At 38.2% G+C, this 23,644-nt stretch overlaps 2 protein-coding genes across 4 annotated transcripts in view; one reads left to right on the plus strand and one right to left on the minus strand.

Annotated features, from left to right (window-relative positions):
• Positions 1-328: 328 nt before the first annotated feature.
• Positions 329-19,183, minus strand: orc5 (origin recognition complex, subunit 5). Of its 3 annotated transcripts, none has more exons than XM_036575541.1 (15): positions 19,100-19,183; positions 18,336-18,452; positions 17,447-17,539; positions 16,889-17,074; positions 13,824-13,898; positions 13,119-13,230; positions 12,320-12,450; positions 10,979-11,027; positions 10,189-10,279; positions 8,479-8,531; positions 7,036-7,148; positions 6,077-6,124; positions 5,536-5,646; positions 4,749-4,861; positions 329-1,431 (listed from the first exon to the last, which is right to left on the minus strand). In XM_036575541.1, exons 2-15 carry the CDS (start codon positions 18,447-18,449, stop codon positions 1,386-1,388), a joined length of 1,335 nt encoding a protein of 444 aa, XP_036431434.1. In that variant the 5' UTR covers positions 18,450-18,452; positions 19,100-19,183; the 3' UTR covers positions 329-1,385. The 3 variants fall into 3 exon arrangements, with proteins under 3 accessions (XP_036431434.1, XP_036431433.1, XP_036431435.1); XM_036575540.1 differs by having other exon boundaries at positions 19,104-19,166; XM_036575542.1 differs by lacking the exons at positions 18,336-18,452; positions 19,100-19,183 and adding an exon at positions 17,636-17,752.
• A 1,066-nt stretch (positions 19,184-20,249) lies between these two features.
• The window catches only part of lhfpl3 (LHFPL tetraspan subfamily member 3), a 60,202-nt gene continuing 56,807 nt past the window's right edge, over positions 20,250-23,644 (plus strand). The window contains exon 1 of the mRNA XM_036577211.1: positions 20,250-21,576. Coding sequence (XP_036433104.1) covers positions 21,150-21,576 — 427 coding nt within the window. The 5' untranslated portion in view covers positions 20,250-21,149. The remainder of the gene's footprint in view (positions 21,577-23,644) is intronic.

Here is a 23,644-nt window from a genome sequence, read left to right on the forward strand (position 1 = left end):
TATTATCATTATATTTTGTGTTTTTGCTCATTTTGGAAATCTAACTTATAAAATATTTAATGTGTATGCAATTTAAGAACCCCCTTCCAGTCAGTTATGTCAGGTAGCAGTCCACATTGGATATGTTATGCCACACTGTAAAAAGTACTTTCACTGTCACAGTACTGTAAAATGTAATGGTCTGTACCCATTTTTAATAAAAGGTTAAATGCATGTAAATACGCTGTACATATTCTGTATTTTAGCACTACTGTTAGCAGAAATAGAATGTAAATTCACAAAAACAAATGATCACCTTTATTTAACAGTTTATTTGTGATCGTTTTAATGGTTGTTACTGTTATTATGGTAATAATCATGTATGTCAGAATAACTATTTATAATTGGCAGTAAAAGTCAGTATTTCTAAGAAATTAAGTGACTATTAACTTATTGATTTTTACCATTATTAAGAAAACATACGTCTACTGTTAATGGGTTTTGTCTGGCTCCCTATAATTTGTCTAAATAATCCATGCAGTTGTCCAGTGATCTAAAAGTGGTAACAGAGGCCCAACGTTTGTGGATTGTGATGTTACTTATCACGATAACAAATGTCCTCATATTGTCCACCCCATAAGTAAAATAATGAAAATGAAAAAGGTAACTCCAGCAGGTCTATCCCCTATGAATTTAACAGAAAATGTCATCAACAAGTGTTATTTTTTCTTTGTTTTCAGCAAAATTGATAAGTATTTGCAAGTATTTGCATTGCAGCTGACAATGACAATATGACACAATGATTTATTTATTTATTTACTTACTGATGGATCGATTGATTCATCCATTCATCACAACACCATGGCAAGAAGTCTGCTATGGCCACTACATAGTAGTATGCCTTGTTCATTTCGGATGTGTCCACTTTTAAACACCTACAGTGCTGACACTGAGGACCTATTTCAATTCCAAAAACAAACAACAAAAAAATCTTCCTTACTTACTCCCCCTATTAACTTCATCCTGATAAATCCATAACAAAATTCCAAATATTTACCTTCCAGAATATCTACAGTGCTTAGTGGTCTTAACATTAGATGTAAACTGAAAAGCAACAACTAAATTTCTTTAAAACAACCTGTACACCACCACACAATGGTTTCTGAAAAACAGACATAGTTAAAGGAAGTGAAGGATAACTTTTCTGAAATGCAATCAGGCCTGGAGGGGATTCTGGAGGGAGACAAGAAGCTTTTTCCCCCACCCACATCTCCTAAATCAGCCACTGTGAGCCCAGAGCTGACAAGAACATTCTCCCATCAACTCGCTAGTCCGGCTGTCCATTAGGGTGATCCCAAAGCATTGTCCAATCAGATGCCTGCCTCCTGCCCAGATAAATAAGGTCTTCATAGGAAGTCATAGAGATACCTCACAATGTCAAAGCTCACAGTTCTAAAAAGAGAAAAACAATGAACCAATGAATTAATGAAATAATGAATCAACATTAATATTCTAATACGGAACAGAAACGCAAACACACACATACACGTAAAATAATCTTTGATGTTTTCCCTTCCTTTAACACATGTAATTCAACTCATCAGCTAATTATCAAGTCTTGTATTGAAGCAGGGAAAATTCTTTAAATGTGACAGTTTGCTGAAAAATCTAATTTACAGTTTTCTAATTACTCCAAATGTAGTTAATTAGCCTAGAAATGTTGAAATCTGTCCATATTTTAATCCATGTTTGAAGATAACAGTATGCCATACAGTGTCAAATGTGATATTACTTAAACGGGAATTCCACAGATATTTCCATATTTCTACATATTTAATGTTTAGATACACATTCAAAATGGTTTGGTGTGGACTGCTCCATTTTAGAGACAGAACTGATCATAGTGGTGGTGATGGGAACAGAGGTCTAAAGAGTTTAATGTCTCTAAAAGCTCATTCACAGAAAGTTACTACATGAAATGGTTATGAATACCAAATCTTTGCTTTGCAACGGTTTTGAGAAGGTTTTGCCCTAATTTTTTTTTTTTTAAAACACATTCATGGTGCAAAGTTACATACAGGGTGTTGTAGGGCAAATATATAGGCAAAATACTTTTTTCTTTTCCAGATTTATCACCATTTTATCATTATCAACACTACATACTGTATAAAAACTGAGAACACGTGTAGGTTCACTAGTGATTTTGATAGTAAATAAAATAACTATATTTGTGTTGTTCACATTGCAAGCCCTTGGGCTGTAAGTTACGATCTGATAAGATTTTTACAAACTCATATTACAGAAGCAAATCTCATCTTAATTTAGGAATCTTATCTTACAGCATCTTATCTCAAGTTAGGAAATCTTACTCAATCGATGTTGACAAATTGTCAGGTCTGTTATCTAGCAACCGACCATATGCGCACAGCTGAAATGTAAACACATAACCAAAATTATCAAGTTAGTTAAACAGACAGCCATCATTAGCTACCGCAACTGCGGTGAAAAAGGTTAAACGAATCTAAAGCACCATAAACTTGACGTTAAGAATATTATGGCAGCGCTTTTTGCTATTCATCAGAGCATCGCTGCTCCCCAGTTTGTTTCCCATATGCTTTAGCTGGCCCCGCTAACGTTACTCCTCCAAACAGACGCATGTTTAAGTGAGTCTCCTAGTTATTTACCACCATCACTAATGTTTTATCTGAAGAGTTTTCATTAACATTAACAAACAAAAGGTAATAGGAAAGGATGGTGGAGATCGTGTCTGCAGTGTCTGTTTTAGACCAAAAAAAAGTCAAAGCACCATTTTCAATGTAGATAAATGTAGCGTCATTATGCTAGTTATAGAGAACTTAGTTATAGTGAACTATGCTGCCTGTCACTGTATAAAACAATAGAAACAGTTAAAACAGAAAGTAAGACAGCTCTGAGGTTGTCTTAAAGTTGGGGCAGAATTTAGGAAACTTTGTCTTGTTATGATGTTTCTGTAACACTGTTTTCTTATCTGGAGTTGGTGGATAAGATTATGAACTTAAGAACTGTTGTTTTGTAATAGCTTCTGTCCTAAACTCAGTCCTAACTGAAGTTGCCATGGTGATGAAGTTGTCATGGTGGTTTCTGTAATACAGCCCCTGGTTCCCATCACCACCATATTACAGATATACAAGTGGGTACATTTCTCTACAATGACCGATTTCACATGCAACCACTCTGGATAACCTTGCTTACTTATGAACAACGGAATTATGCAGAAACTTTGGTGGAGAAAAATTGATGGAATTCCCCTTTAACAACTAGACATGGTTTGAAGCAAGTGTGTGATGACTTAGGCATGCATTTTGCACAGTCCTAATTGGCATTCACAGGCTTCCATTATTTGTTAGCTTTGTCAGCCTCGTAGCTCCAGTGTAAAACTAAAAAAGCAAACTTCAGGCACCTCTCGGTTGGTTGACTACACCCTGGGTGGGGTGGTGGTGGTGGTAAATTAGATTTTTCATCTATTGCTTTAACACAAATTTAATGTGTCATCTACCACTGAGACAGATTATTAATCACTTTCATTAATGACACCTTCAGCTAGGATGGCATGATATAATGAGCACAAATTCATCAAGAACACTATAGTAACATTTGGCACAGCTATCTGGGTCTCACAATGCAGAATTTTTTGCTTAAGCTTTAAAGGGGAATTCCACTGATTTTTCAAATTTTCTGCTGATTATTAAATCATTCAAATTTAAGCAGTGTATTTTAAAGTTTTATGCAATGTGCAACGTGCCATTCAAGAGAAACGTACAGAGTCAGAATTGTTAGGCGGTAGGAACCAGAGATCTGAAGAGTGTAATGCCTCTAAAAGCTCCCTCACAGACAACTGTTATATGAAACGGTTACAAATTTGTTGCCTGGTATTAAAAAAGTTGTTTTATGGTAGTTTTGAGAAGAGTTGTCCTAAAATGCAATTTTAAATCCACTCCTGGCAGAGAGATTCATGAGGGTGTTTTAAGGCAAAGAAAACTACTTTTTCAGATTTGACATAATTTTATCATTATCAACATCACACATAAAAACTCATAACTCATAAAAAACGTGTAACTTTACTGGTCATTTTAAATAGTAAATAAAATGGGAGAAGGATATTCCCTGGTTACATCACCGTGGTGACTTTTGCTGCATGCCTATCCTGCTCTAAGGCAGGTTAAGTTTGGGATTTCAGATCATAAACAACTCTTGGACCAATTAGTGTCAAGCTTCTGACCAATCAGGGACAACCTTCTGGCAGAGGTGGACTCCCCTGGTCCTTTTTGGGTCTCCCCTCCCAGACCCACTTCATGACATTTGTGACATCAATCATGTGAAAAGTAACACTTCTCAGCAGAGGAAACAAATCATATTGCATAGATATGAAGAATATAAAGCAGTTATTTATATTATTATATTATTATTAAGATGTAATACTGTGGCAGTGGTGACAGTGTTGGTTTTTACATTCATAAATGCTTTACTTTCTACATATTTATGTATTATGACTTATTTTTCCTTCTTTGACATAAAAGCAGCTCAACGTGATTGGCTGATTGTCACACACATCACACTTTCATGTGCATGAAGATTAATCACAACCTGAGCAACAAAATATAACAGGGTTAACAGAGTAAGTTATTAAATGCTGCAGTAAAATGAGTTAACTGCAACTGTTTGTTAGGTTGTTTGAAGCTGGAACAGGAACCCTGTCTGAATTAAACATATGCACAAGCACACACACATACCTAGAGATTGCAAGAATGAAGTCCAGGGAGACAGCACACTTATACTTGGGTGTGTCCAGCTGGTCGTCATGTCCAACCTGAGTAAGGAGCTGCAGGGTGACCAGAGAGGAAATCTGCAGGAGAAAATAACACAACATGGTGGGGCTCTGAAAAATACTCAAAATGATCAGAGAGTAGCTTCATATAGGGCCATTTGTCATTATGAAATGTTTACCTAATGTAAATCGAAGCAATCTAACAGTGAAATACAAAAAAACCCTTAAGATAACAAACAAACAAACAAACAAACTTTGACAGCAACAAAATGCTGGAAGCTGGAGAAAACTGAATGACAGCAAAATTTACAGTTAAATTATACATAACTACACATTCTCATGTGGTGACTGCTGAGTGCTTCATGTGACATGGCTAAAGGCTGGACTGCATTATTTTGACCAAATGTATTTACATTGGTCAGGATGTTCACAGCATCTGTTATTTTGAAGGCCCATTCATCTATTGGGGCCTTCAAAATAGGCCTTCATTGTTCGTCAGCTAGTTATATCAACCATATACAACTAACATTTTTACAATTTTATTCAACTAATTTTCTGACAATTAAAAAATTTATAGTTCATGGTGACAAGCAAGAGTTTACCATGAAACACTGCCACCTACTGACTAGCAGTACTGTTATCATTAGTATACTCTATTTAAATCCTGTCTAATTTCCTAATCCACTCAGTATTAATACCATAACTTGCCTTTAATATACACTATCATTACAGTTTTAATGAGCTGTAATTACCTGGGAGAAGACGCTGGCTGTTGGCGCCACTCTGCTGTCCACCACGCTGTAGAAGATGGCCAACAGTCTGTCCAAAGGAAATGGCTTCGGTCCTAACAGATGGTTACTAGTCTGGAGAGAGAGGGAGGGAGGGAGAAAAGGAGGGAGAAAGAGACAGAGAGAAGATGGTAAGAGCGACAGAGAAAAGCCGTGAGAGCAAGAGATATGGGAAGAGTGAAAGAGGCAGAAAGTGAAAGAGGAAAAAAAAAGAGATAAGAACAGATAGGCAGAGAGAGAAGGTTAGAGGGTTAGAGAGAGAGAGAGAGAGAGAGAGAGAGGAGAGAAACAAAAACAACAGGTACAGAAAGAGTGAAAAAGAGGGAGAGTGAAGGAGGCAAATAAAGAAAAGGAGAGTGAAATGAAGATAGAATGAAAGTGAAAGAACATGCAAAAAGCAGAAGAAAAGAGAAAGAAAAAGACAGAAAGTAAAGAAGTGATTTTAAAAAAACTTTAAAAATAAAGGTTAACAATTCCTGATTTTTACATGATTATAGCCACTTACTTTTTCATGTTTCTTCAAGAAATTGGTTTTCTTCATTTTTCCATGATGCTGTTGTAAAGAAACAAGTACACTCATTATCATCCTACCCACATTAGATGCAAACAAAAACATGGGAAAACTTTAAAGGTCTCGACTCAAATGGGAATTCCATCGATTACTAAAAATACGTGCATAGTCATTAAGAGCGTTCACGGCAGTGGTGATAGGAATCAGATGTCTGAAGGCTTGTAAAACTACCTAAAATAAAGCTATAGCTACAAAAACTTACGAATATGTTGCCTGATGCCCGAGACATACGTTTCACAACAGTTTTGCAAAGGTTTTGGCCTAAAACTCATTTTCAAATGCATTCAGGGTGTAAATAAAACTCAGAAGACACGTGCAGGTTGATTAGCGGTTTTGGATAGTAAAAAATGGCTATATACGTGTTGTAGACGTTGTTAAAAAAAATCTGAATCTGTAAGTTTCTCTACAATGAACCACTTCACATTAAACCCTTCTGCAGAAATTGAGTAATCAGTGGAATTCCCTTTTAAGAACTCACTCAAATCTGACACATAACTCATTCATTAAGTTCTACGTAGGCATTCATGCAAGCTTAGGTCAGAGGTTTCTTTCCACATATTTGCTTGCTGTCTATATCATCTGTGGTATTAATTACTCAGAAACTATTATGAATTATTCAGTAGCTACTATAAATTATTCAATGTCTATTCTGAATTACTTAGAAACTACTGTGAATTATTCAGTACCTATTGTGCATTATTAACTACTACAAATTATTTAGCAACTATACAGAACTCATCTGTAACTGTAGTAATAAGAGTAAGAAGAGAAGTCTAGATGCACTAAGATGCCCTCAGTTTTTAGTGCAAAGTAGCATTATCATATATTTGTGCATTTGCTTTATCTACTGCAAACAAGGCTTGAAAAGGTAAAGAAGGGAGAGTGAGATAGACCTTGAGGAAGAATCGGCGGTCAGTCCGAGCCGGGTTATATGAGGCCAGATAGGCCGCAATCAGGAGGAACTTGGAGTAATACGGCAACTCCACATGGGCAAGAGCTGATAAACCTACACACACACACAGAGAGAGAGAGAGAGAGACTTTAAATTAGGCACTACGAGAGCTGGATTAGTTTTCCCTTTATAATTTTTCTATACTTGTCTTAGAAACAAGTTCAAGCATTTAAGCAAGGCCCAAAAATCTGAGGTCAACACAAATTTTGAAGGAGCTAATAATATCGTCTGATATAATTTTATAATTTAGATTTTAGTTTTTTACTCCAGCAGTTTTAATTAAGCAGTGCTTTACTGACTGATATGATTGGCAGTAACAGGCACACTTCTTCAATAACAGGCACACTTCAGAATTTTCTGCGGTTTATTACCACTTATTTCTCTTATATTGCTGCTGCTGGAATACAACCTCTTATCTCCAAAATGATAACTTTTGAGGAGAAGAAAAAAAAGTTTTAAACTTTTGAAGTTTAATGTAAAAGGATTTCTGGTAGCCCTAATTTAAGCCTAGGGCTTTTGATCAAAATGCCTTTAAAATGATAAAACATTCAGACAGGTGGGTCCAAACTAGGGGTGCACAATATAGACCAAATACAGTATGTGATAACAGTGTTACACACTGCGATTGCGATACGCCTTGCAATATACTCACAACACACTCATGAACATTTGATTTGACAATTAAAAACTGGACTTCATTACTTTAACCTAAAGTTTTTGGAACATTCTACCAACATCAGATATTTACAAGGATTATGTTATGATCTTTTTAAACCCAAGGCAATAACATAAATAGTAATAAGCTAAATACACAAAATCATCACTTAAAGGGTACTTTATATTGGGAGGTGACTGTCCCAAATCCTAACCCCTACATTTACACTTGTGAAAAAATAACTTTTTTTTTTTTTAAATGAAAATGAAAACTTTTTTCTTTTAAAATGAAGTTAAATGATTTAGAAACAGATATGTAAAAAACTAATCATGTAGAAATTGGGACTAGATCCACCTGGATTAGCAACACAGAGAAATAGAACATTTATTTCTGAAGGGTTATAAATCAAATCATCATCAAATATCTGTTTGAAATATCAGTCAAATTTCCCTAAATCACAGTGATCCAGACAGGAGTGAAAATTCCTCATATCACACTAACATCAGCGGAATAAGGAGATGGGACGGCTATATCCGCGTGTGTGGTAGGTTGGTGCTCTGCCGAGTTTTACACATGGGGGAAATCCTGAGCAGCCTGGCAGACAGAGCAACTCCAGCAGATGGCCCGAATGTGTGTGTGCGAGGGTCCAGGCCTCTGAACTGGGACCACACTACCGATTCTCCTTCTGAGTGTGTGTGTGTGTGTGTGTGTGTGTGTGTGTGTGTGTACCTCTTAGAGCTGTAGCCTCCTTCTCATCCATCTGCTGCTGCTCCCACTGAACACTGGGGTGAAAACACATACCCACATGTTAACAAGAGTCTCAAGAGTGCCTCTTAGATATAAATATAAACCTTACACATACAAAAATATGTGAAATGCTAATAAAACAGAAAATTCATCTGGACCTGTATTGAACTGAAAACATGCATATACACACACACACACACACACACACACACACACACACACACACACACATATCTCACTGCTGTTAGGGACAAAACCTCGCATCTCCATTTTTGTCAATTTTGTCCATTTTTCTCCAATTTTCATTTTTCGACCTGGTTTGAAAAAGGCAGGTGCCCTTTATGTTGTGTCAAAATTTTAGAATGAAAAGACCAACAGAAATTGTCCAAAAGTGCATGGAAAATTTTTGACTTTTATATTTATATTACCATTTACTTTCATTTCAAGTTAAGAGCGTTTTTCCTTCTCCTGTAAAGTTACCTTTTTGGAGATACGATGTTTTTTTCCGACAGCAGCGAAATATATACATACACACAGACACACACGCACTAAATTTAATGCTGATAATACGTTCCAAAAAAGTTAGAACAGGAGGATGTTTACCACATCACCTTTCCTTTGAACAACACTTAATAATCATTTGGGGATTGAAGACACCAAAAGATGATCTCTGATTAACACATGCAAAATGTCATTGACATTGTCAAGTTGAAATAAGCATAGACGTCACTGAAAAAGATGTTGTCTAGAGGCAGCATATCGTCGCTGTCCAAAAAATTGTTTTTCCATTTCAGTTGAGTACAGAACACAGACTCAGACTATTTTGGAACCGGGCTTATATCATTTTACTAAACAATAAAGCTGGCAGTATACTTAGAACAATGAAAGAACTAAACATAATTAACTTAACCCTTGGGGTGAGTATACTTGAAAAGAACTAATACGTCTCAGCACCACTAGAAGCCCGCTGGGTGAAGTGGACCAATCACAGTCGCAGGGAAGTCTCAGAACAAACAACGCAGTAATCAGAAGTTCTGTTTAGGAAGCAGTGCAAATTACACTGAATGATGTCGAACCACCACATAGATTTGGGCGAAAATGTGCTGTTTTGCATCAGAACATTGTTTTAGTTTGTTTTAGTTAGAATGCCGTGAGCTTCGTACTTTAAATGTCGTTTCATAGTAGCTCCTGAATAATTCATAAGGGTAACTAGATAAATGTTATTTTTGCCTACGAGATTTGATGTCTCTTACTAAATTACTGACCGATACCCACTGTTGAAATGCACATGCCCAAGACAAACAGTAGGCGGAAGGATACAACCTAATTAAATGAAGTGGCAGCGGTGCTTGCATACACACACCCCAAATGTAGGGCTAACATCTCTTATCTTATACTGTAGGCACTTGTGAAACACAAATACCATGCAGCCGATGGTGGTCCAGCGAAACTACCCTTGTTTTGATGAACTTTTGATGAATGGACCAGTACAAATTATCTAAAATAATGTTAATAGAATTTAGCAACATTAACAAGCTAAGAATGCTGATGTTAACAGTCAATGGTTTGACATGACACTGACGATATAATTAAAAAAAACCTTTAACAAACTGCAAAAAAGGCCTAAAGTTTAAGGAGCTGACAGTGATTAGCTTGAATAATTTGAATAATGATGTCATCATTGCTCCGCACCTGGACACCTCTCTCAGGTACACGGTCTGCATGGCTCTCTTCAGATGCGGCTCAATGTTCCTCCACAGTTTGTGTGTGTCGCCCTCTTTGGCTGAGAAGACATTAGAAACCAGTTTAAAACAATTTAATATTACAGAGCAGCAAATACCCAGACAGAAATGAAACTGTAAGAACCTCTAAAAAAAAAAAACAGTAACTTTACAAGAGAATGAATTCAAAAAATGTTCTTAACCTCTACAGTATATGCAAAAGTCAGAGACCACCATTTCATTCATTTAATTTCCTGTCAAAATAGCCATTAAGTGTAAACTTTTCAGTGTCAAAAAAGCAGAAAACAGAAAGTTACACAACTGACTCATCAGTACATACAACATTATTCCACATCTCAGATGTTCTGTTTAAACACTGAAGTGCAAATTTTCTTTTTTGTTTATTTCCTTTTCTCAGTAAGGGCTTCTTCGCAGCTACACATGCTTTCAGACTCAGTGTTGAGTTGTCTTCTCACAGTGGAAGGATGGACAGAAACATCTTTGCATTTTTTCAGATCTAAAGCAAGAGTGGAGCTTGATTTTCTTTTATCTCTTAAAAATGAAAGCTTTAAGTACTGTTTCTGATGATGTCAGTTTTGGTGGTCTACCATGTCTTACGTGGTTGTTAGGAGTCCCATTTTTCCCTAGAATATCTAAATCATTTTTTGAATTCCATCTCTAAATGAGTATCAGCAGTGAACAGATGGTACAACTACATTCCTATAAATAACAGAAACTTCTGAAATGTTATAAATGTTTACCTTCTCCTTTCTCTAGAGGTTCGCAGAACTTGGAGAAATTGAGGGCAGCCTGTTGAAGAGAAGAAAAACAAATAATACAGATGACAGCTTTTAAAAAATAAATACATAACACGCTCTCACTCTTACCATACTGATCTCCCAAGAAGGAAAAAAAATTATTTAGATGACTGTTTGGTCCTTAAGTCCCCCGCCCTGAGGATTTTAGAATTTTCCTGCTCTAACAGACCTAATTCAATGAATCAGCTCATTATAAAGAGATCAACAATAAAACGTGACTTGCTGCCATGACTGCTGCTTGCTTTCTCACCATGTCATTTATGGCTATATGAAGAAGATACATGTGGGTCCACAACATTAACCCACTCGGGGGATTTCTATCACCTGTCAAAGAGTTAAAACTACATTTGTTGATTTGTTTACTAGCCTAGATTGTATATAATAGTCTAAACACTGCATTTTTTTTCTGCCTAGAAACTACAAGCATGCATGTGCGGCACACATTAAAAAAAAAGACCCAAAGTTTGTTTTTTATGGCTCATGTGTGCAGCATTTGCAAAAGCCTACATACATGGCACAGCCCGGCGTGTTATGCAGCGAGTTACTGCGTTTGGACATTAAATGGGTTTTAATGTCTTATTCTCCAGCTTTTTTAATTCACATTTTCTTTTCCACCTTAAATAGTGCAGTAGTTACACTCTGGTGCCTGAGGAAAATCTGAATAAGAAGCTTCAGCTCTGTCTACCTTGAATGGTTAATTAGCCAAGTTGTTTGAAATGGCATGTTGAGAGAGCAAGCTTGAGCTGGAACAACTCATTCTTACATTTATCTCCTGTTTGGGAACACTTTGGTTTTCTAGTCCAGGGGATGGACAAAGAGCGGTAGGCTGAACAGTGACAGTGTGCCGAAACTGTGTCAGTATTAAATATCACCTCTACTCTGGTGTAGAATCCTGGATTCAGTGGTTTGAAAATCCTTTCTCACAAGAGTCACTTTATATCCAAATACAAAATCAGATTGTACATAAACTTGTAAAGTTCACGTCATTTAAATTTTGAGATGTAGCCTTATAGTCCACATAGTGTTTACTTTTATTACTTTGAGCCATAATAACACACGTGAAACATGTAATATACATCTTGCTCTTCTGTTTATTTTTTATTTATGTTTTCTAAGAATCGAAAATGTTTCATGTTGTGATGCAAAAACAGCAATATGCATCATGAAAAGTGCGTATTGTTACACCACTAGTGTACATACTTACAGAAAAGAGATACATAAACTATAGTACTACAATCAAAGTCACACAGTTAGAACAGGTTCATGTGTGTGTCTGTATTTTACCAGGTGCCGTAGCTCTCTCAGGTCTCTGCAGACCGAGTAGAAGACTCCCAGCAGAATGTTGATGTAGGATGAGTACAGTTCAGGTGTGTAGGATGGGTTACTGTCAAGAGACAGAATTTGCAGGAGCTCCGCTGTAGCATAAATCACACACACACACACACACACACACACACACACACACACACACACACACATTATTATATGGAATATGGGCAATAAAAATAAGACACTAAGCTTTTTTGCTGCTATTTTTAGGTCCTTTTTTAGGCTCAAAAATGAGCACATAGGTTGTTGGACATTATTACCATACATTTTAATTAAATCTAAAATTCTAAAAATCAATGTAGCTGAATCTGCACAATGCTTTTTTACATTCCTAGCGCACTGAGCCTACAGTTTACTGTCCATGCTGAAATAGTGTCTAGCATAATGACAAAGACATATGAGCCATATAAGACAGGAATGATAAATACAATCAATCATTAGTGCAATGGAAGCTATAAAAGATCAGCCATAAGGTTACTAAGTATGCAAATGAAGCAAGTTCATCACACATACTAAGAAGGAGTGCTTATACCTACACATGGCCCTGAGTAGTCTGTATATCCATCCTGAGGTAAGCAACTCTAACTCATTATTTATGGGGCAAATTTTAACCCTTCATTTTAATGGACTTTTGACAGGCTCAGACTTCAAAGATATCAGAAAGCATGGATTCCTGCTTACCACTTTTTGGCTTCCTTTATCTACTTGTTTAATTGATATTTGTTTTTGATTTTACTGCACCTAAATGAGTTACCTTTAGTGTAATCGGGGAAGTGCAGCAGCAGGGGCTCGAAGCAGCCAGTGTTGGGCCGAAACTTGTCCCACACGATCTCACTGAGCAGGATTACAGTCACATTATCATCCACCTGACACCAGACAGAACGCAGGTCAGTCTGAGACTTTAAAACAGCTCAAAACAGATGACCCTAGTGTGCAGTGACCCCCCAGCTTGGAATCAGTGTTTACAATAAAATAAACTTTGTTGCAGGTATATGTATAAAATTATTCTACTATGATGTTAGCTCCAAAATGTAAAAACTCACTAAAAAGTCACTGACAGTGGTTTGATGTAAAATGCTTCATTACAGAGAAACGAAAATAGTCAGCATTGTTCACAGTGGTGTTGACAGGAACCAGGCATCTGAAGAGTTTAAGTTCTCTAAGAGCTCCATCACTGAAAATTATAACATGTATCGGTTATGAATACACTGCCTGATGTATCAGACATGGTTTTACAATAGTTCTGAGAAGGTTTTAAACACATTACCCAGTACCACTGCTACCTCTATAAAGAAATCTGATCAGGTAGTGGTTTCACATCAAACCACTCTAATTGACTTTGTTAACATCTAGGGTTAGATGTAAATCTGAATTTTGCAGATATTTTGGAGGAGAAAATGTGGAATTCTCCTATGAGAAATTTTAGATGTGTCCAGAATGATAGTGTGTGGGTTGGTACCAGTTCCTGTAGGCGCAGCAGACCAGGCAGCAGATTGGCTTCCATATCTCTGAGGAGCTCCGCTCTTTCCAAAACCTTCAAAAACATCACACAGTACGTTTTATTATTCCTTTCATTTCACAGATGAACTCCTAGTATTGCCTTTGTGATTCACATTTGTAGAACATTGTAAGAATGTGATTTCAGTTTATTAGCAGCATGATGAGGAGTGACAGAGTTTAATCTCCATAGCTGTTCAGAGTTAAGCTTAATTAAGAATTAATTCCATACTTTTCACATAAAGAGGTAGAATGGCCAAATAAAGGTGTGTTCACATTTGGTAGGTTTCTTTTGATGCGTCGAAGTATGTTCTCTGTAAAGAACACAACATGGTTCAGAAAGTCTGTTGGATAGTAACGTAATTGTCACAAATATGCATCATAAAAAAATCTGCCTAATCAGTCTTGACTATTTCTCTTCTGTTTACAGAACATAATGCAAAATGTCAGTGTGAACACCAAGATAACCAGAACTAAAATGCAACAATGCATCATTTCCTACTTTGGCCACCACAGGTATTAAAAAAAAACGGGAAACAGGAGGAAAAAATTAAAACATATCTTTGTCTTAACAAAGAAACAGCATCAATGGTGCATTTAGAGACATTAGTGTGCGCAAAAAAAACCTTTAGCCATAAATGCAATTTACACCTGTTCCCAAAGTGCCTCAACTGAACTATGCAATTTTTTCTTTAATAAAGTTGATGAAATATTTCAACTGAAATGTGTAGGATTTACAAAACTGGAAGCAAACTGGATTTTCATCTCTGCAGGTGAGCAAGCAGTTCAGCATAAAACAGTTTTTGTATTTAAATTCTATTTTTTATAACAAGAAAGTTGCAATTGTGCTGTCTGTTATATCTTGGTACGCCACCTTTTCACACAGACAGCCGACAGTGTTCTAAATTATCTGTTACCAGCATTACAAGAATTTTTTTTAATATATTACTATTTTAATGAAAAATAAGTTTATTTCCACTCTGACGAAAGAATGGCCACTGAGAGGCCTGCTGTAAGAGATTTATGAACATTTTCTGAGCTGTTATGATAGCCAGTGTGTTCTGTCTCCACACCCTTACAATGTAAAATGCAGCCAGTAAATTAAACATTACAGCAACAAGAATCTGCTCAGCACTAAAGATTTGTCTGTACACTCGCTCCATGTTTCTTAGAAATACTAAGAGTAACGTTGAGTTTTATTTTCTCAGCCTTATTTGCAGTTTTTTTGCAACATTTCAATCATTGACCTGAATTTAATTCAACAGCTGGACGGAAACCTGACTACTATGGCTGCGCAATAAATCATATTTTTTTTTGTCATTTCGATATAAGTTTCCGCAAGAAACACATCATCAAGGGCTGCGATGACACAGCAGATCAAATTACCTATTAGACGATGCACCAGAGAGATGTCAGTACGTCAGCTTACCAGCACAAACTATTAGAAAACTAATGAGTGCTTCTCTGCACTGGGATCAAACCCTGCATTACAAAACACATACAAGCACAGTTAAAAAACTCCTCCATCCTAAACTACTGCCAGTAAAAATGCATCAAACATTAAGATTGCTAGCACATCTGGTAAGTGTGCGAGGCAGTAATGGCTACTGTCACAACAAACCTATTTAATAAGTAAAAAAATATATATACACATTTATTTGTTTTTGATTTTATAGAAAAACAGCTGAGGTAATGCTGACTGTTTCTCAGCCCTCAGTGCACAAAAATGTGCTTGCAGTTGTGATGTGAGTAGTTGTTAGTATTTCATTTCTTTTTGTTTTGCAGAATAGTCAATGATGATTTGCTATTTTGTATTTTGTTAGTTGCTTAAAAAAGAGATTATCTAAATTTCTGTTTACACATCCAAAAAAACAAAAAGGTCTGTACCTGCTTCACATCCAGTCAGATTCACAATATTTTAATAGTAATTTATCGCTTCTCATATCGTCATTGTGAAATCAGACAGCCTTATCGAACTCCAGATTTTATATCCATATCGCACAGTCCTACTGACTAATGCGATTTGTGTGAATATACGCTAATCCCAGCAGTTTCCTAGTGGATATCTTTGCATATATTCTTGTATTCTGTGTGGTGTAAACTGTTCTTCTATACACACTCCCTGGAGATAATCACATGCTCTCCAGATTTAAGTAAAAGAATATCCTCCTCTGCATTTTGTACACACTTATCTGAACGAGCAGTACTTAACCTCCCCATCCTCAGGGATATCAAGACAGAGAACCTATAATAACTGCTGATGCAGGTTTTATTTTTTTGCAGTGCAATAACTTCCTTGTGTCTTCAGGCATGCATAAAGGATTTTTGCATTTTGCATTTTTTTCTTCTTAGCCAAGCTTTGCTGTAACAGAGCAGAAAATTCTGCATAAGCTGGAATAAAATCTCCCTGCTTCAAACTTCTTCTCACCTGGAAACACCACAGTACACAGATCATCAAAAGTTTGGGGACTCCTAGCTTTTCTAAAATGTTTTTAATGAATGACCAGGTTCACTTAGTCAGTTTGCAAAGACTTATCAAACAGAAAGGCCAGAGCTGTTTACACCCTGCCCCTTTTTTGCTAAATAAATAAATTAAATTAAATGAAATACTGCAAAATAAAATAAAAATTGCACCTGCTAAAAGCCCTCCCTTGGGAATTATTATAAAAATATTTTATCCTCTTCTTGTTATATCAGCACTCAAACCTTTCAGCTGTTTAAACCACTTTTGGGCCAAAACAGTTTCAATATGCGCTTTTAACAACAGTTTGGAAAAAGAGGCCATGTATATTTCATTATAACGATGTTGAATATAACACTTTTTGAAAAGAATAACAGCGGACATCTTCACACAAAGATGGTATTAAATCATAATACAACATTAATAAGTGTTGTATGTGTAAAGTGCAACAATGTATATCATTTAAAAATAAAACATTTCTGAAAGTGGTTTGTAATGCATTTTGGAAGAAAACCCTTTAGTTCTAAGACCAAAATGGCAAAACTCAGTAAAAGTCCTGTACTCACTATGTATCGGGTCTGTTTGGCAGGTTGCTGAGCACAGATTTGTCTGTAGACTCGCACAAAGTCAGAAAGAGAGGGCGAGCGAGGGAGCAGAGTGGCCGAGTCCGCACCAAACAAAGCCAACAACGTCTGCTCAAACAGCAGCCCTGCAGATACACACTCCACACAGCTCACTGCCGCATGGGGAAGCTACAGGAAGAGAAGGCAAATAACAATCCTTTCATCAGAAAAAAGGGGAGTTTGATTTGCCTCATGTACGGTTCATACAGCCATGTGGAAATTTGACAATAATAATGAATAAACAATTTATCACCTTGTTGTGGCTAATTAGACTAGTGGTACTGAACACTGTCATCTGCTAGAACTGTGAAAAATTCCCACACCGCCATCAGAGTGAACATGTTTCAGTATATATGTGAACTAAAAACAGAGGCCAAGTTATCGGTTGTATTTATCGGCCATAATTCCAATATCAGACCTGTGATAATAAACTCTCCTGATTTTCTGGTGAATAATAAATCAGCTGCTGATATTGTGCATCCCATTTTATATTAATCATACCTCCAGTTCTTTCAGCAGTGTGAGGATCACGTGACTCTTTCCTGTGGCTCGATGGCCATAAATGAAGACGGAGGGATAGCAGTACTGCTCAGGCTGGTGGAGGAGAGAGGACACACAACACCATGCGTGAACATGTTAGAAGAATATTCATGTCATGTCATCTACTAATCAACACCAACACATACTGACCAAAAACATACATATAAACACTTGGTTTTGGTCCCATTTTGCAGCAGTTGATACAAAAAAACTCCTCTTCACAAAAAAGTGTTGCATTTATATTTTTGTTCAGTGTAGATCTTGAAACTGTAAAAGGAAATACAGTCATGCCATTTTTATTTAGTTTTTGCAAACATGCTCACGAGTCATGAAGGAAGTATTTATGACATGCAAGTTACGGATATCAATCAAAGTTTACACTGGACCTGCAGCCACTTGCATACTAATGTTTTACTCCATTTCAACACAGTTTGCTAAATAGCAGAACTTTATTCAAATGGAAATATTGCACACATGCCAACAACTGAAAGATCTATAATCATGACAGATATGCCACTTTCCAGAAAACATAACTGTCAGAATTGTGATGGATACATGCCAACTTTTGTTCAATAGTATTAAGAAACAGGTCTTTGGACATCTAAACTAAACCTGAGCATCAAATATGAATGTATTTACTGAGATGTTAGAGATGTGAGGGAGGGGTGCTCTGAAAAGGCTGACTATGGCTTGTATAACTTCACATTCCTCAGACAAAAAAAAATTCTTGAACAAAAACCTCCCTAATACTAAACTTAAACGAAACAACATTACTTGCCCATTTCAGGCATGTCTTTTCTGAACATATTACAGTTACTTTCTTTTTTTCTCTTTCTTTTCGTGACGTACCCTCACCCATGATTGCCAGCAGCGTTCCTGCCTGCACGTCTCTACAGGGCAGCTTTTCTCTCAGAGACAGCAGTCTGGCTTCAGGACAGCCAGGATACTGCAGTCCAGACAGCATCCTCTACAGAGAGAAACAAAGAGAGAAAACTTCGTTTAGCCTGCACTTCTTCTCTTTAGTCTTAAAATGCACTGATGAGCCCTTGTTTACATTCACAGGGCAGTTTATCTTTACTGGCTACGGTTAGACTGATTTTGCGCATATGCTCAATGCTAATACACATACAGGGTGTTCTGTGGTGTGTATGTTGTGCTAAAACTACACCTGTATTTGCAGCACAGAAATCATTTAATATTTAATGCAGTCTAACTGCTTCTGCGTAACGTTACGCGATGTGTCCTTGTTCATGTTTTGTTAGTGTACTAGCTACAATCGTCAGTCAGTCAGTCCAGTATTAATATTTCCAGAAGTGAATCTCTAATTTATAAACAGTGGTTTCACCGTCCTCCGTCGCAGATTATAATCTACGTAATATACTTAATTTACTGTAACTGTTTTTATAACAGCTCACTAGCAGACTTCGGCTTGAAGTTCACACTGAACCTGATCAGTGTGTTAATAACAGCAGCAGCGCCACCTCAGTAAAACAGCGGGGACTTTTACACCAACGAGCCAGCAGCTTTCACCAAAACACAGTATTACAGGCTTCACTGAGTAAAATTACACTCTTAGTCATCTACAGTGCAGTTTAGAGAGTAAATCCAGCGCACCTACTTTTTAGAGACGAAAACTCCACAACACAACCGTAGGATCCACGCGCTGCTTCACTTTCCCGCGAATGGAACGTCACATCCGGAAGCCGGGACTTGTAGTTTTTTACACAGATATATGTAGTACGCATTTCCATTTATTCCGGTAAGAGACATTTTGATTATTTTGTACTTTTGATAGTGTTTTCAAATAAAATATTTACTCACACTATACAAGAAAAGGAATCTACTTTTTTCTGCTGAAGTTGGTTTTGGTCCCAATTTTTTCAATTTATGTATTAAAGAATTCTATCTATCTATCTATCTATCTATCTATACACACACACACACACACACACACACACATATATATTAGCCTGAGCACACAATTTTTGCTTGTCACTAGCAATGTTAGCATATGTTATAGGTTGTGTTTTGGCTGCTGGTCAACAGCAATCTAGAACGCCTTAGCTCGTGTACAGTTAGTGTTCTAACTAGAAAGCAGTGAATGGTTTTGCTCTAACAACAATATTTAGCTAGAGCGTAGAACTCTGGCTGCCATTGCCACTCATGTTGCAACTCATCAAATGTCCATCCATCCATCCATCATCTAAACCGCTTATCCTTCTGGGTCGCGGTGGGGTGCTGGAGCCTATCCCAGCTGTCATTGGGCGGAAGGCAGGGATACACCCTAGACAGGTCGCCAGTCCATCGCAGGGCAGACAACTCACCAAATGTGTTATACTAAAATATTTCTCGAACAGTTTGTATTCTAACTGGAGTTTAAATTAGTTTAAGATTGTGTTCTGTCTAAGAAGCGTTTGTGCTCTATCTGGCCACAGACTGGTGACCACCAAAATGCTCAAACTAGACTGCTTAGCTACTACAGAGAATTCTGACCGCTGATCGGTGTTCATGGTGGAACCTGCTGCGCCCGAACTAGAATCCTGGCCGCTGCGTGGCGCTCGTAATGGAACGCGGCCAGACTTCCACGCAATGTCTAAGCGCTCTAGTTGGAGCCGCCGCGCGCGTATTGGAACGCGGCCCCGCGTCTCTCTGAGCGGCTCTGTCTGCTCGGTCCTGCTGTCAGCGCTGTTGAGCCGCAGCTGCCGCGTTCGTGTGTATGTATGTGTGCGCGCGTTTCAGTGAACGAGACAGGGAATATGCGTGCGTGTGTGTTGTGTTTGCTCCCTGTCATCTCCGCGCGTGCTTCGGTCCAGGACCCATTTTAACGTCTGGAAAAGGGAGCAGCACCCAAACAGGGTTTCAGCACATAAGCGTGCCGTGTTCACAGGAGAGAGAGAGAGAGAGAGAGAGAGAGAAAGAGAGAGAGAGACAGTTTATCCAAAGAGGCTGTGTTAACAGTGATCTCTGAGCGCGCGGGATTAACAGGCTCTGCGTTGTATATGAAGTGGGATGCTGATGGCTCGCGGAGATCTGGCTGCTGTTTCTGAGCAGAGATGGCCACAAAGCAGCACTGGATGCACTGCTGGGCACAAGTAAGGCACATTTCTACTCTGTTCCTCATGTAAAGCTCCAAAGGCTGCAGAGCCCCGTCATGACAGCAGCCCAGAAGATGCTCTTTTTCTGCTGCAGCTGAATAATGGATGGACCAGACTGACCACTTAGATCTGAATGCTGTTTTTAGGGAATCATCCATGAAACGCAAGCAGCCAGCTATAGCCGTGGTATTTTTTGCCTGGTTGTCTGTATGACTAGAGCAGAGGATGCAGGCATAGACATGAGAATTGTGACTACAGCTGAAGAGTCTGACCTGGTGGAACAACCATAATATTCACAAATACAATAGTCATCTTTATTTATATAGCATTTTTATTGTAGTGACGAAATCTCAAAAGCACTTTACGCAGCAAAACGTTGGAAATGAAATATCAGCTCTATTACAAGCTATAGCGACCCAAGCAGTGGGTCACTCGCACACTCATATATATATACGGCAGATGAATCACGGTGACGCTTGACGATAAAACAAGCCAGTGTGAGGTCTGCCACAGCCATTGGTGCACATCTGCCAAAGCAGAGACCATCTGAGGAAGACTGACCGAAGGCGATGGTTCCTGGAACAGCAGCAGCTATGCTTCCAGCTTCAGAGGCAGCCAAGATCTACCAGACCAATTACGTGAGGAACTCTCGTGCCATCGGCGTCCTGTGGGCCATCTTCACCATTCTGTTCGCCATAGTCAACGTGGTGTGCTTCATCCAGCCCTACTGGATCGGAGACGGGGTGGACACTCCTCAGGCCGGCTACTTCGGCCTCTTCCACTACTGCATCGGAAACGGACTGTCGCGGGACCTGAAGTGCCAAGGCAGCTTCACCAACTTCAGCTCCATCCCGTCAGGCGCCTTCAAAGCCGCCTCCTTCTTCATCGGCACCTCCATGGTGCTGGTGCTGACCTGCATCGGCTGCTTCGCCCTTTTCTTCTTCTGCAGCACGGCCACCGTCTACAAAATCTGCGGCTGGATGCAGCTGGCGGCAGGTGAGTGGAGCCTGATGAGGTTCAGCCCCTACAACCCCTCCATTCACTCCATTCACTTACAGTCTTAAAGCGATAGTTCGGCCAGGAATCAAATTTACGCAGTGTAGCTGATCAGACGAGGCATGTTTTGGTGCCTTACTTTGCTTCTTTAATTTTGCACTGAAGATACAAAGCTAATAGTGCTAATCAGTGACGGAAGGTTGTAGCCCACCAATTAGCGCCATGCACAGGGATATAGGACATCAATTAGGCTGGTAAAGCTTAAGTATAATACAATGAATTTGATTTTTTCCCCATGAACTATCGCTTTAATGGTCTGGCTTTTGGAAGTGAGAGGAGGTGAGCGGGCGAGTAAAGCAGTTTCAGTATTGGTTCCCATTCCTCATCCTGGAGTACACCTGTCCTGTGTTGTTCCCGCTTTAACCATGGCCATTTCTTAATTTTCCTTGCTTTGTTAAAACACTCATTTCAAATTCATTGCTTTTGTAATGCCATGAAAAGCAAGTCATTTTCAAATATTTGCCTGTTCAGCCTACAGCGGTTTAGTCCCACCCCCACCCTGAAGTTATAAGGAGTGTTTCAGCCTAGACCGTGTTTTGAATGAGGTACAAAACAGGACAGCTAATCAGAACAGAGCTCATTTACATATATCAGTCTTAAAGGCACAGTAACAAAAACAGCCTGTTTAATTCTAAAGCATGGGTGTCCAGTCTTGGTTCTGGAGATCTACCAACCTAGAGAGTTCAGATCCAACACAGCTGTTTGCAATATTCTGATGCCCCTGAAGGCTTTCATTAGCTGGATCAGCTGTGTGTTAGATTAGGGTTGAAGCTAACCTCTTCGGGGTGGTAGATCTTCAGAACCAGGATTGGGCACTGCTGTTCTAAGAGATAAATACAGGTTGGAAAATCATGACCATTTTTGGTACATAAAACCTTAGCCAAAGTATGTATATACATATACACACACACACACACACACACATATTTATGTATGTATATATATATATGTATATATATATATATGTCTTTATATGTATGCGTGACCCCTTTTACATCAATTCAAACCCGAAAAACACTTCAACTTCTTTCCTGTTCCATGTTTTACAGTGTACTGCTTATAGCGAGAAACAGGCCTGGCTCTAACACACCTGATTCCACTCAGGAAGGGCTTGTTAATGAGCTGATTAGTAGAATCAGCTGTGTTGGAGCAGGAAAAAACCAATGCATAAACCCGGGGGTTAACAACCACAAATTTGGAGTTTGGATTCAGTGACACTGATAGCATATACACTAAACATAACATGAGTGGTGGAGTAATACTGTAAGCTGTTTTAGTACCTAGGGCTGGATTTGAAGGGATGCCGCAGCCTGGTCCAAAGAAATGTCAGAAAGCCTCCCTGTCTTTCTCCTTTGTTCCCTTTTGGATTAATGTTGTTATATCAGCTACGCCGTCTACTGTCGATATTTTCATTCCATAAAGATTGACACACCAAATTGCCTTTGATGTATGAAATGTACCATGAAAAATCAATGTAGTCAGTATAAGATTGTCACAAGCTGCACAAGCTGTTTATATTCATACTTGGTTGCAGCTGATAACCCATAATGGGTTCTAATACCATGATATTAAACAAAAATCTGGCCTTGCTGTCTGCACAATCTAATGTCAGTACTACAGGTAGGGCGGTCATGACCATGTACTATTAGCTGACAATTAACTGCCATATAAATAATTGTGATCGACAATTATTTTTTAGTTTCACTATAAAACTATAAAATTACATGTATAAAAAGAGGGACTTGATAGTTGATTATCTATGTTACTTCCTAGCTGTCAGTGCATAATATCTCATGACAGATACAGCTCAAGCTCAAATAAACAATCATTACTCACTGCCACCCCCTTAAGGTGTTACTAACAAACAACAAATAAACAAACATTACTCACTGCCACCCCCTTAAGGTGTTACTAACAAACATCAAATAAACAATCATTACTCACTACCACCCCCTTAAGGTGTTACTAACAAACATCAAATAAACAAACATTACTCACTGCCACCCCC

This window comes from Colossoma macropomum, unplaced genomic scaffold (genome assembly GCF_904425465.1).
Source record: "Colossoma macropomum unplaced genomic scaffold, Colossoma_macropomum, whole genome shotgun sequence".
Lineage (NCBI taxonomy): Eukaryota > Metazoa > Chordata > Actinopteri > Characiformes > Serrasalmidae > Colossoma > Colossoma macropomum.

Bases quoted from the DNA above. Each gene is read 5' to 3' on its own strand.
- orc5 (XM_036575541.1), bottom strand. From the start codon at position 18,449: ATGCTGTCTGGACTGCAGTATCCTGGCTGTCCTGAAGCCAGACTGCTG. The intron at 13,899-16,888 runs GTGAGTACAGGA...ATGTTTTTGAAG, and splicing joins CCAAACAGACCCGATACATA to GTTTTGGAAAGAGCGGAGCT. The intron at 5,647-6,076 runs GTAAGTGGCTAT...CTCTCTCTCCAG, and splicing joins TCTTGAAGAAACATGAAAAA to ACTAGTAACCATCTGTTAGG.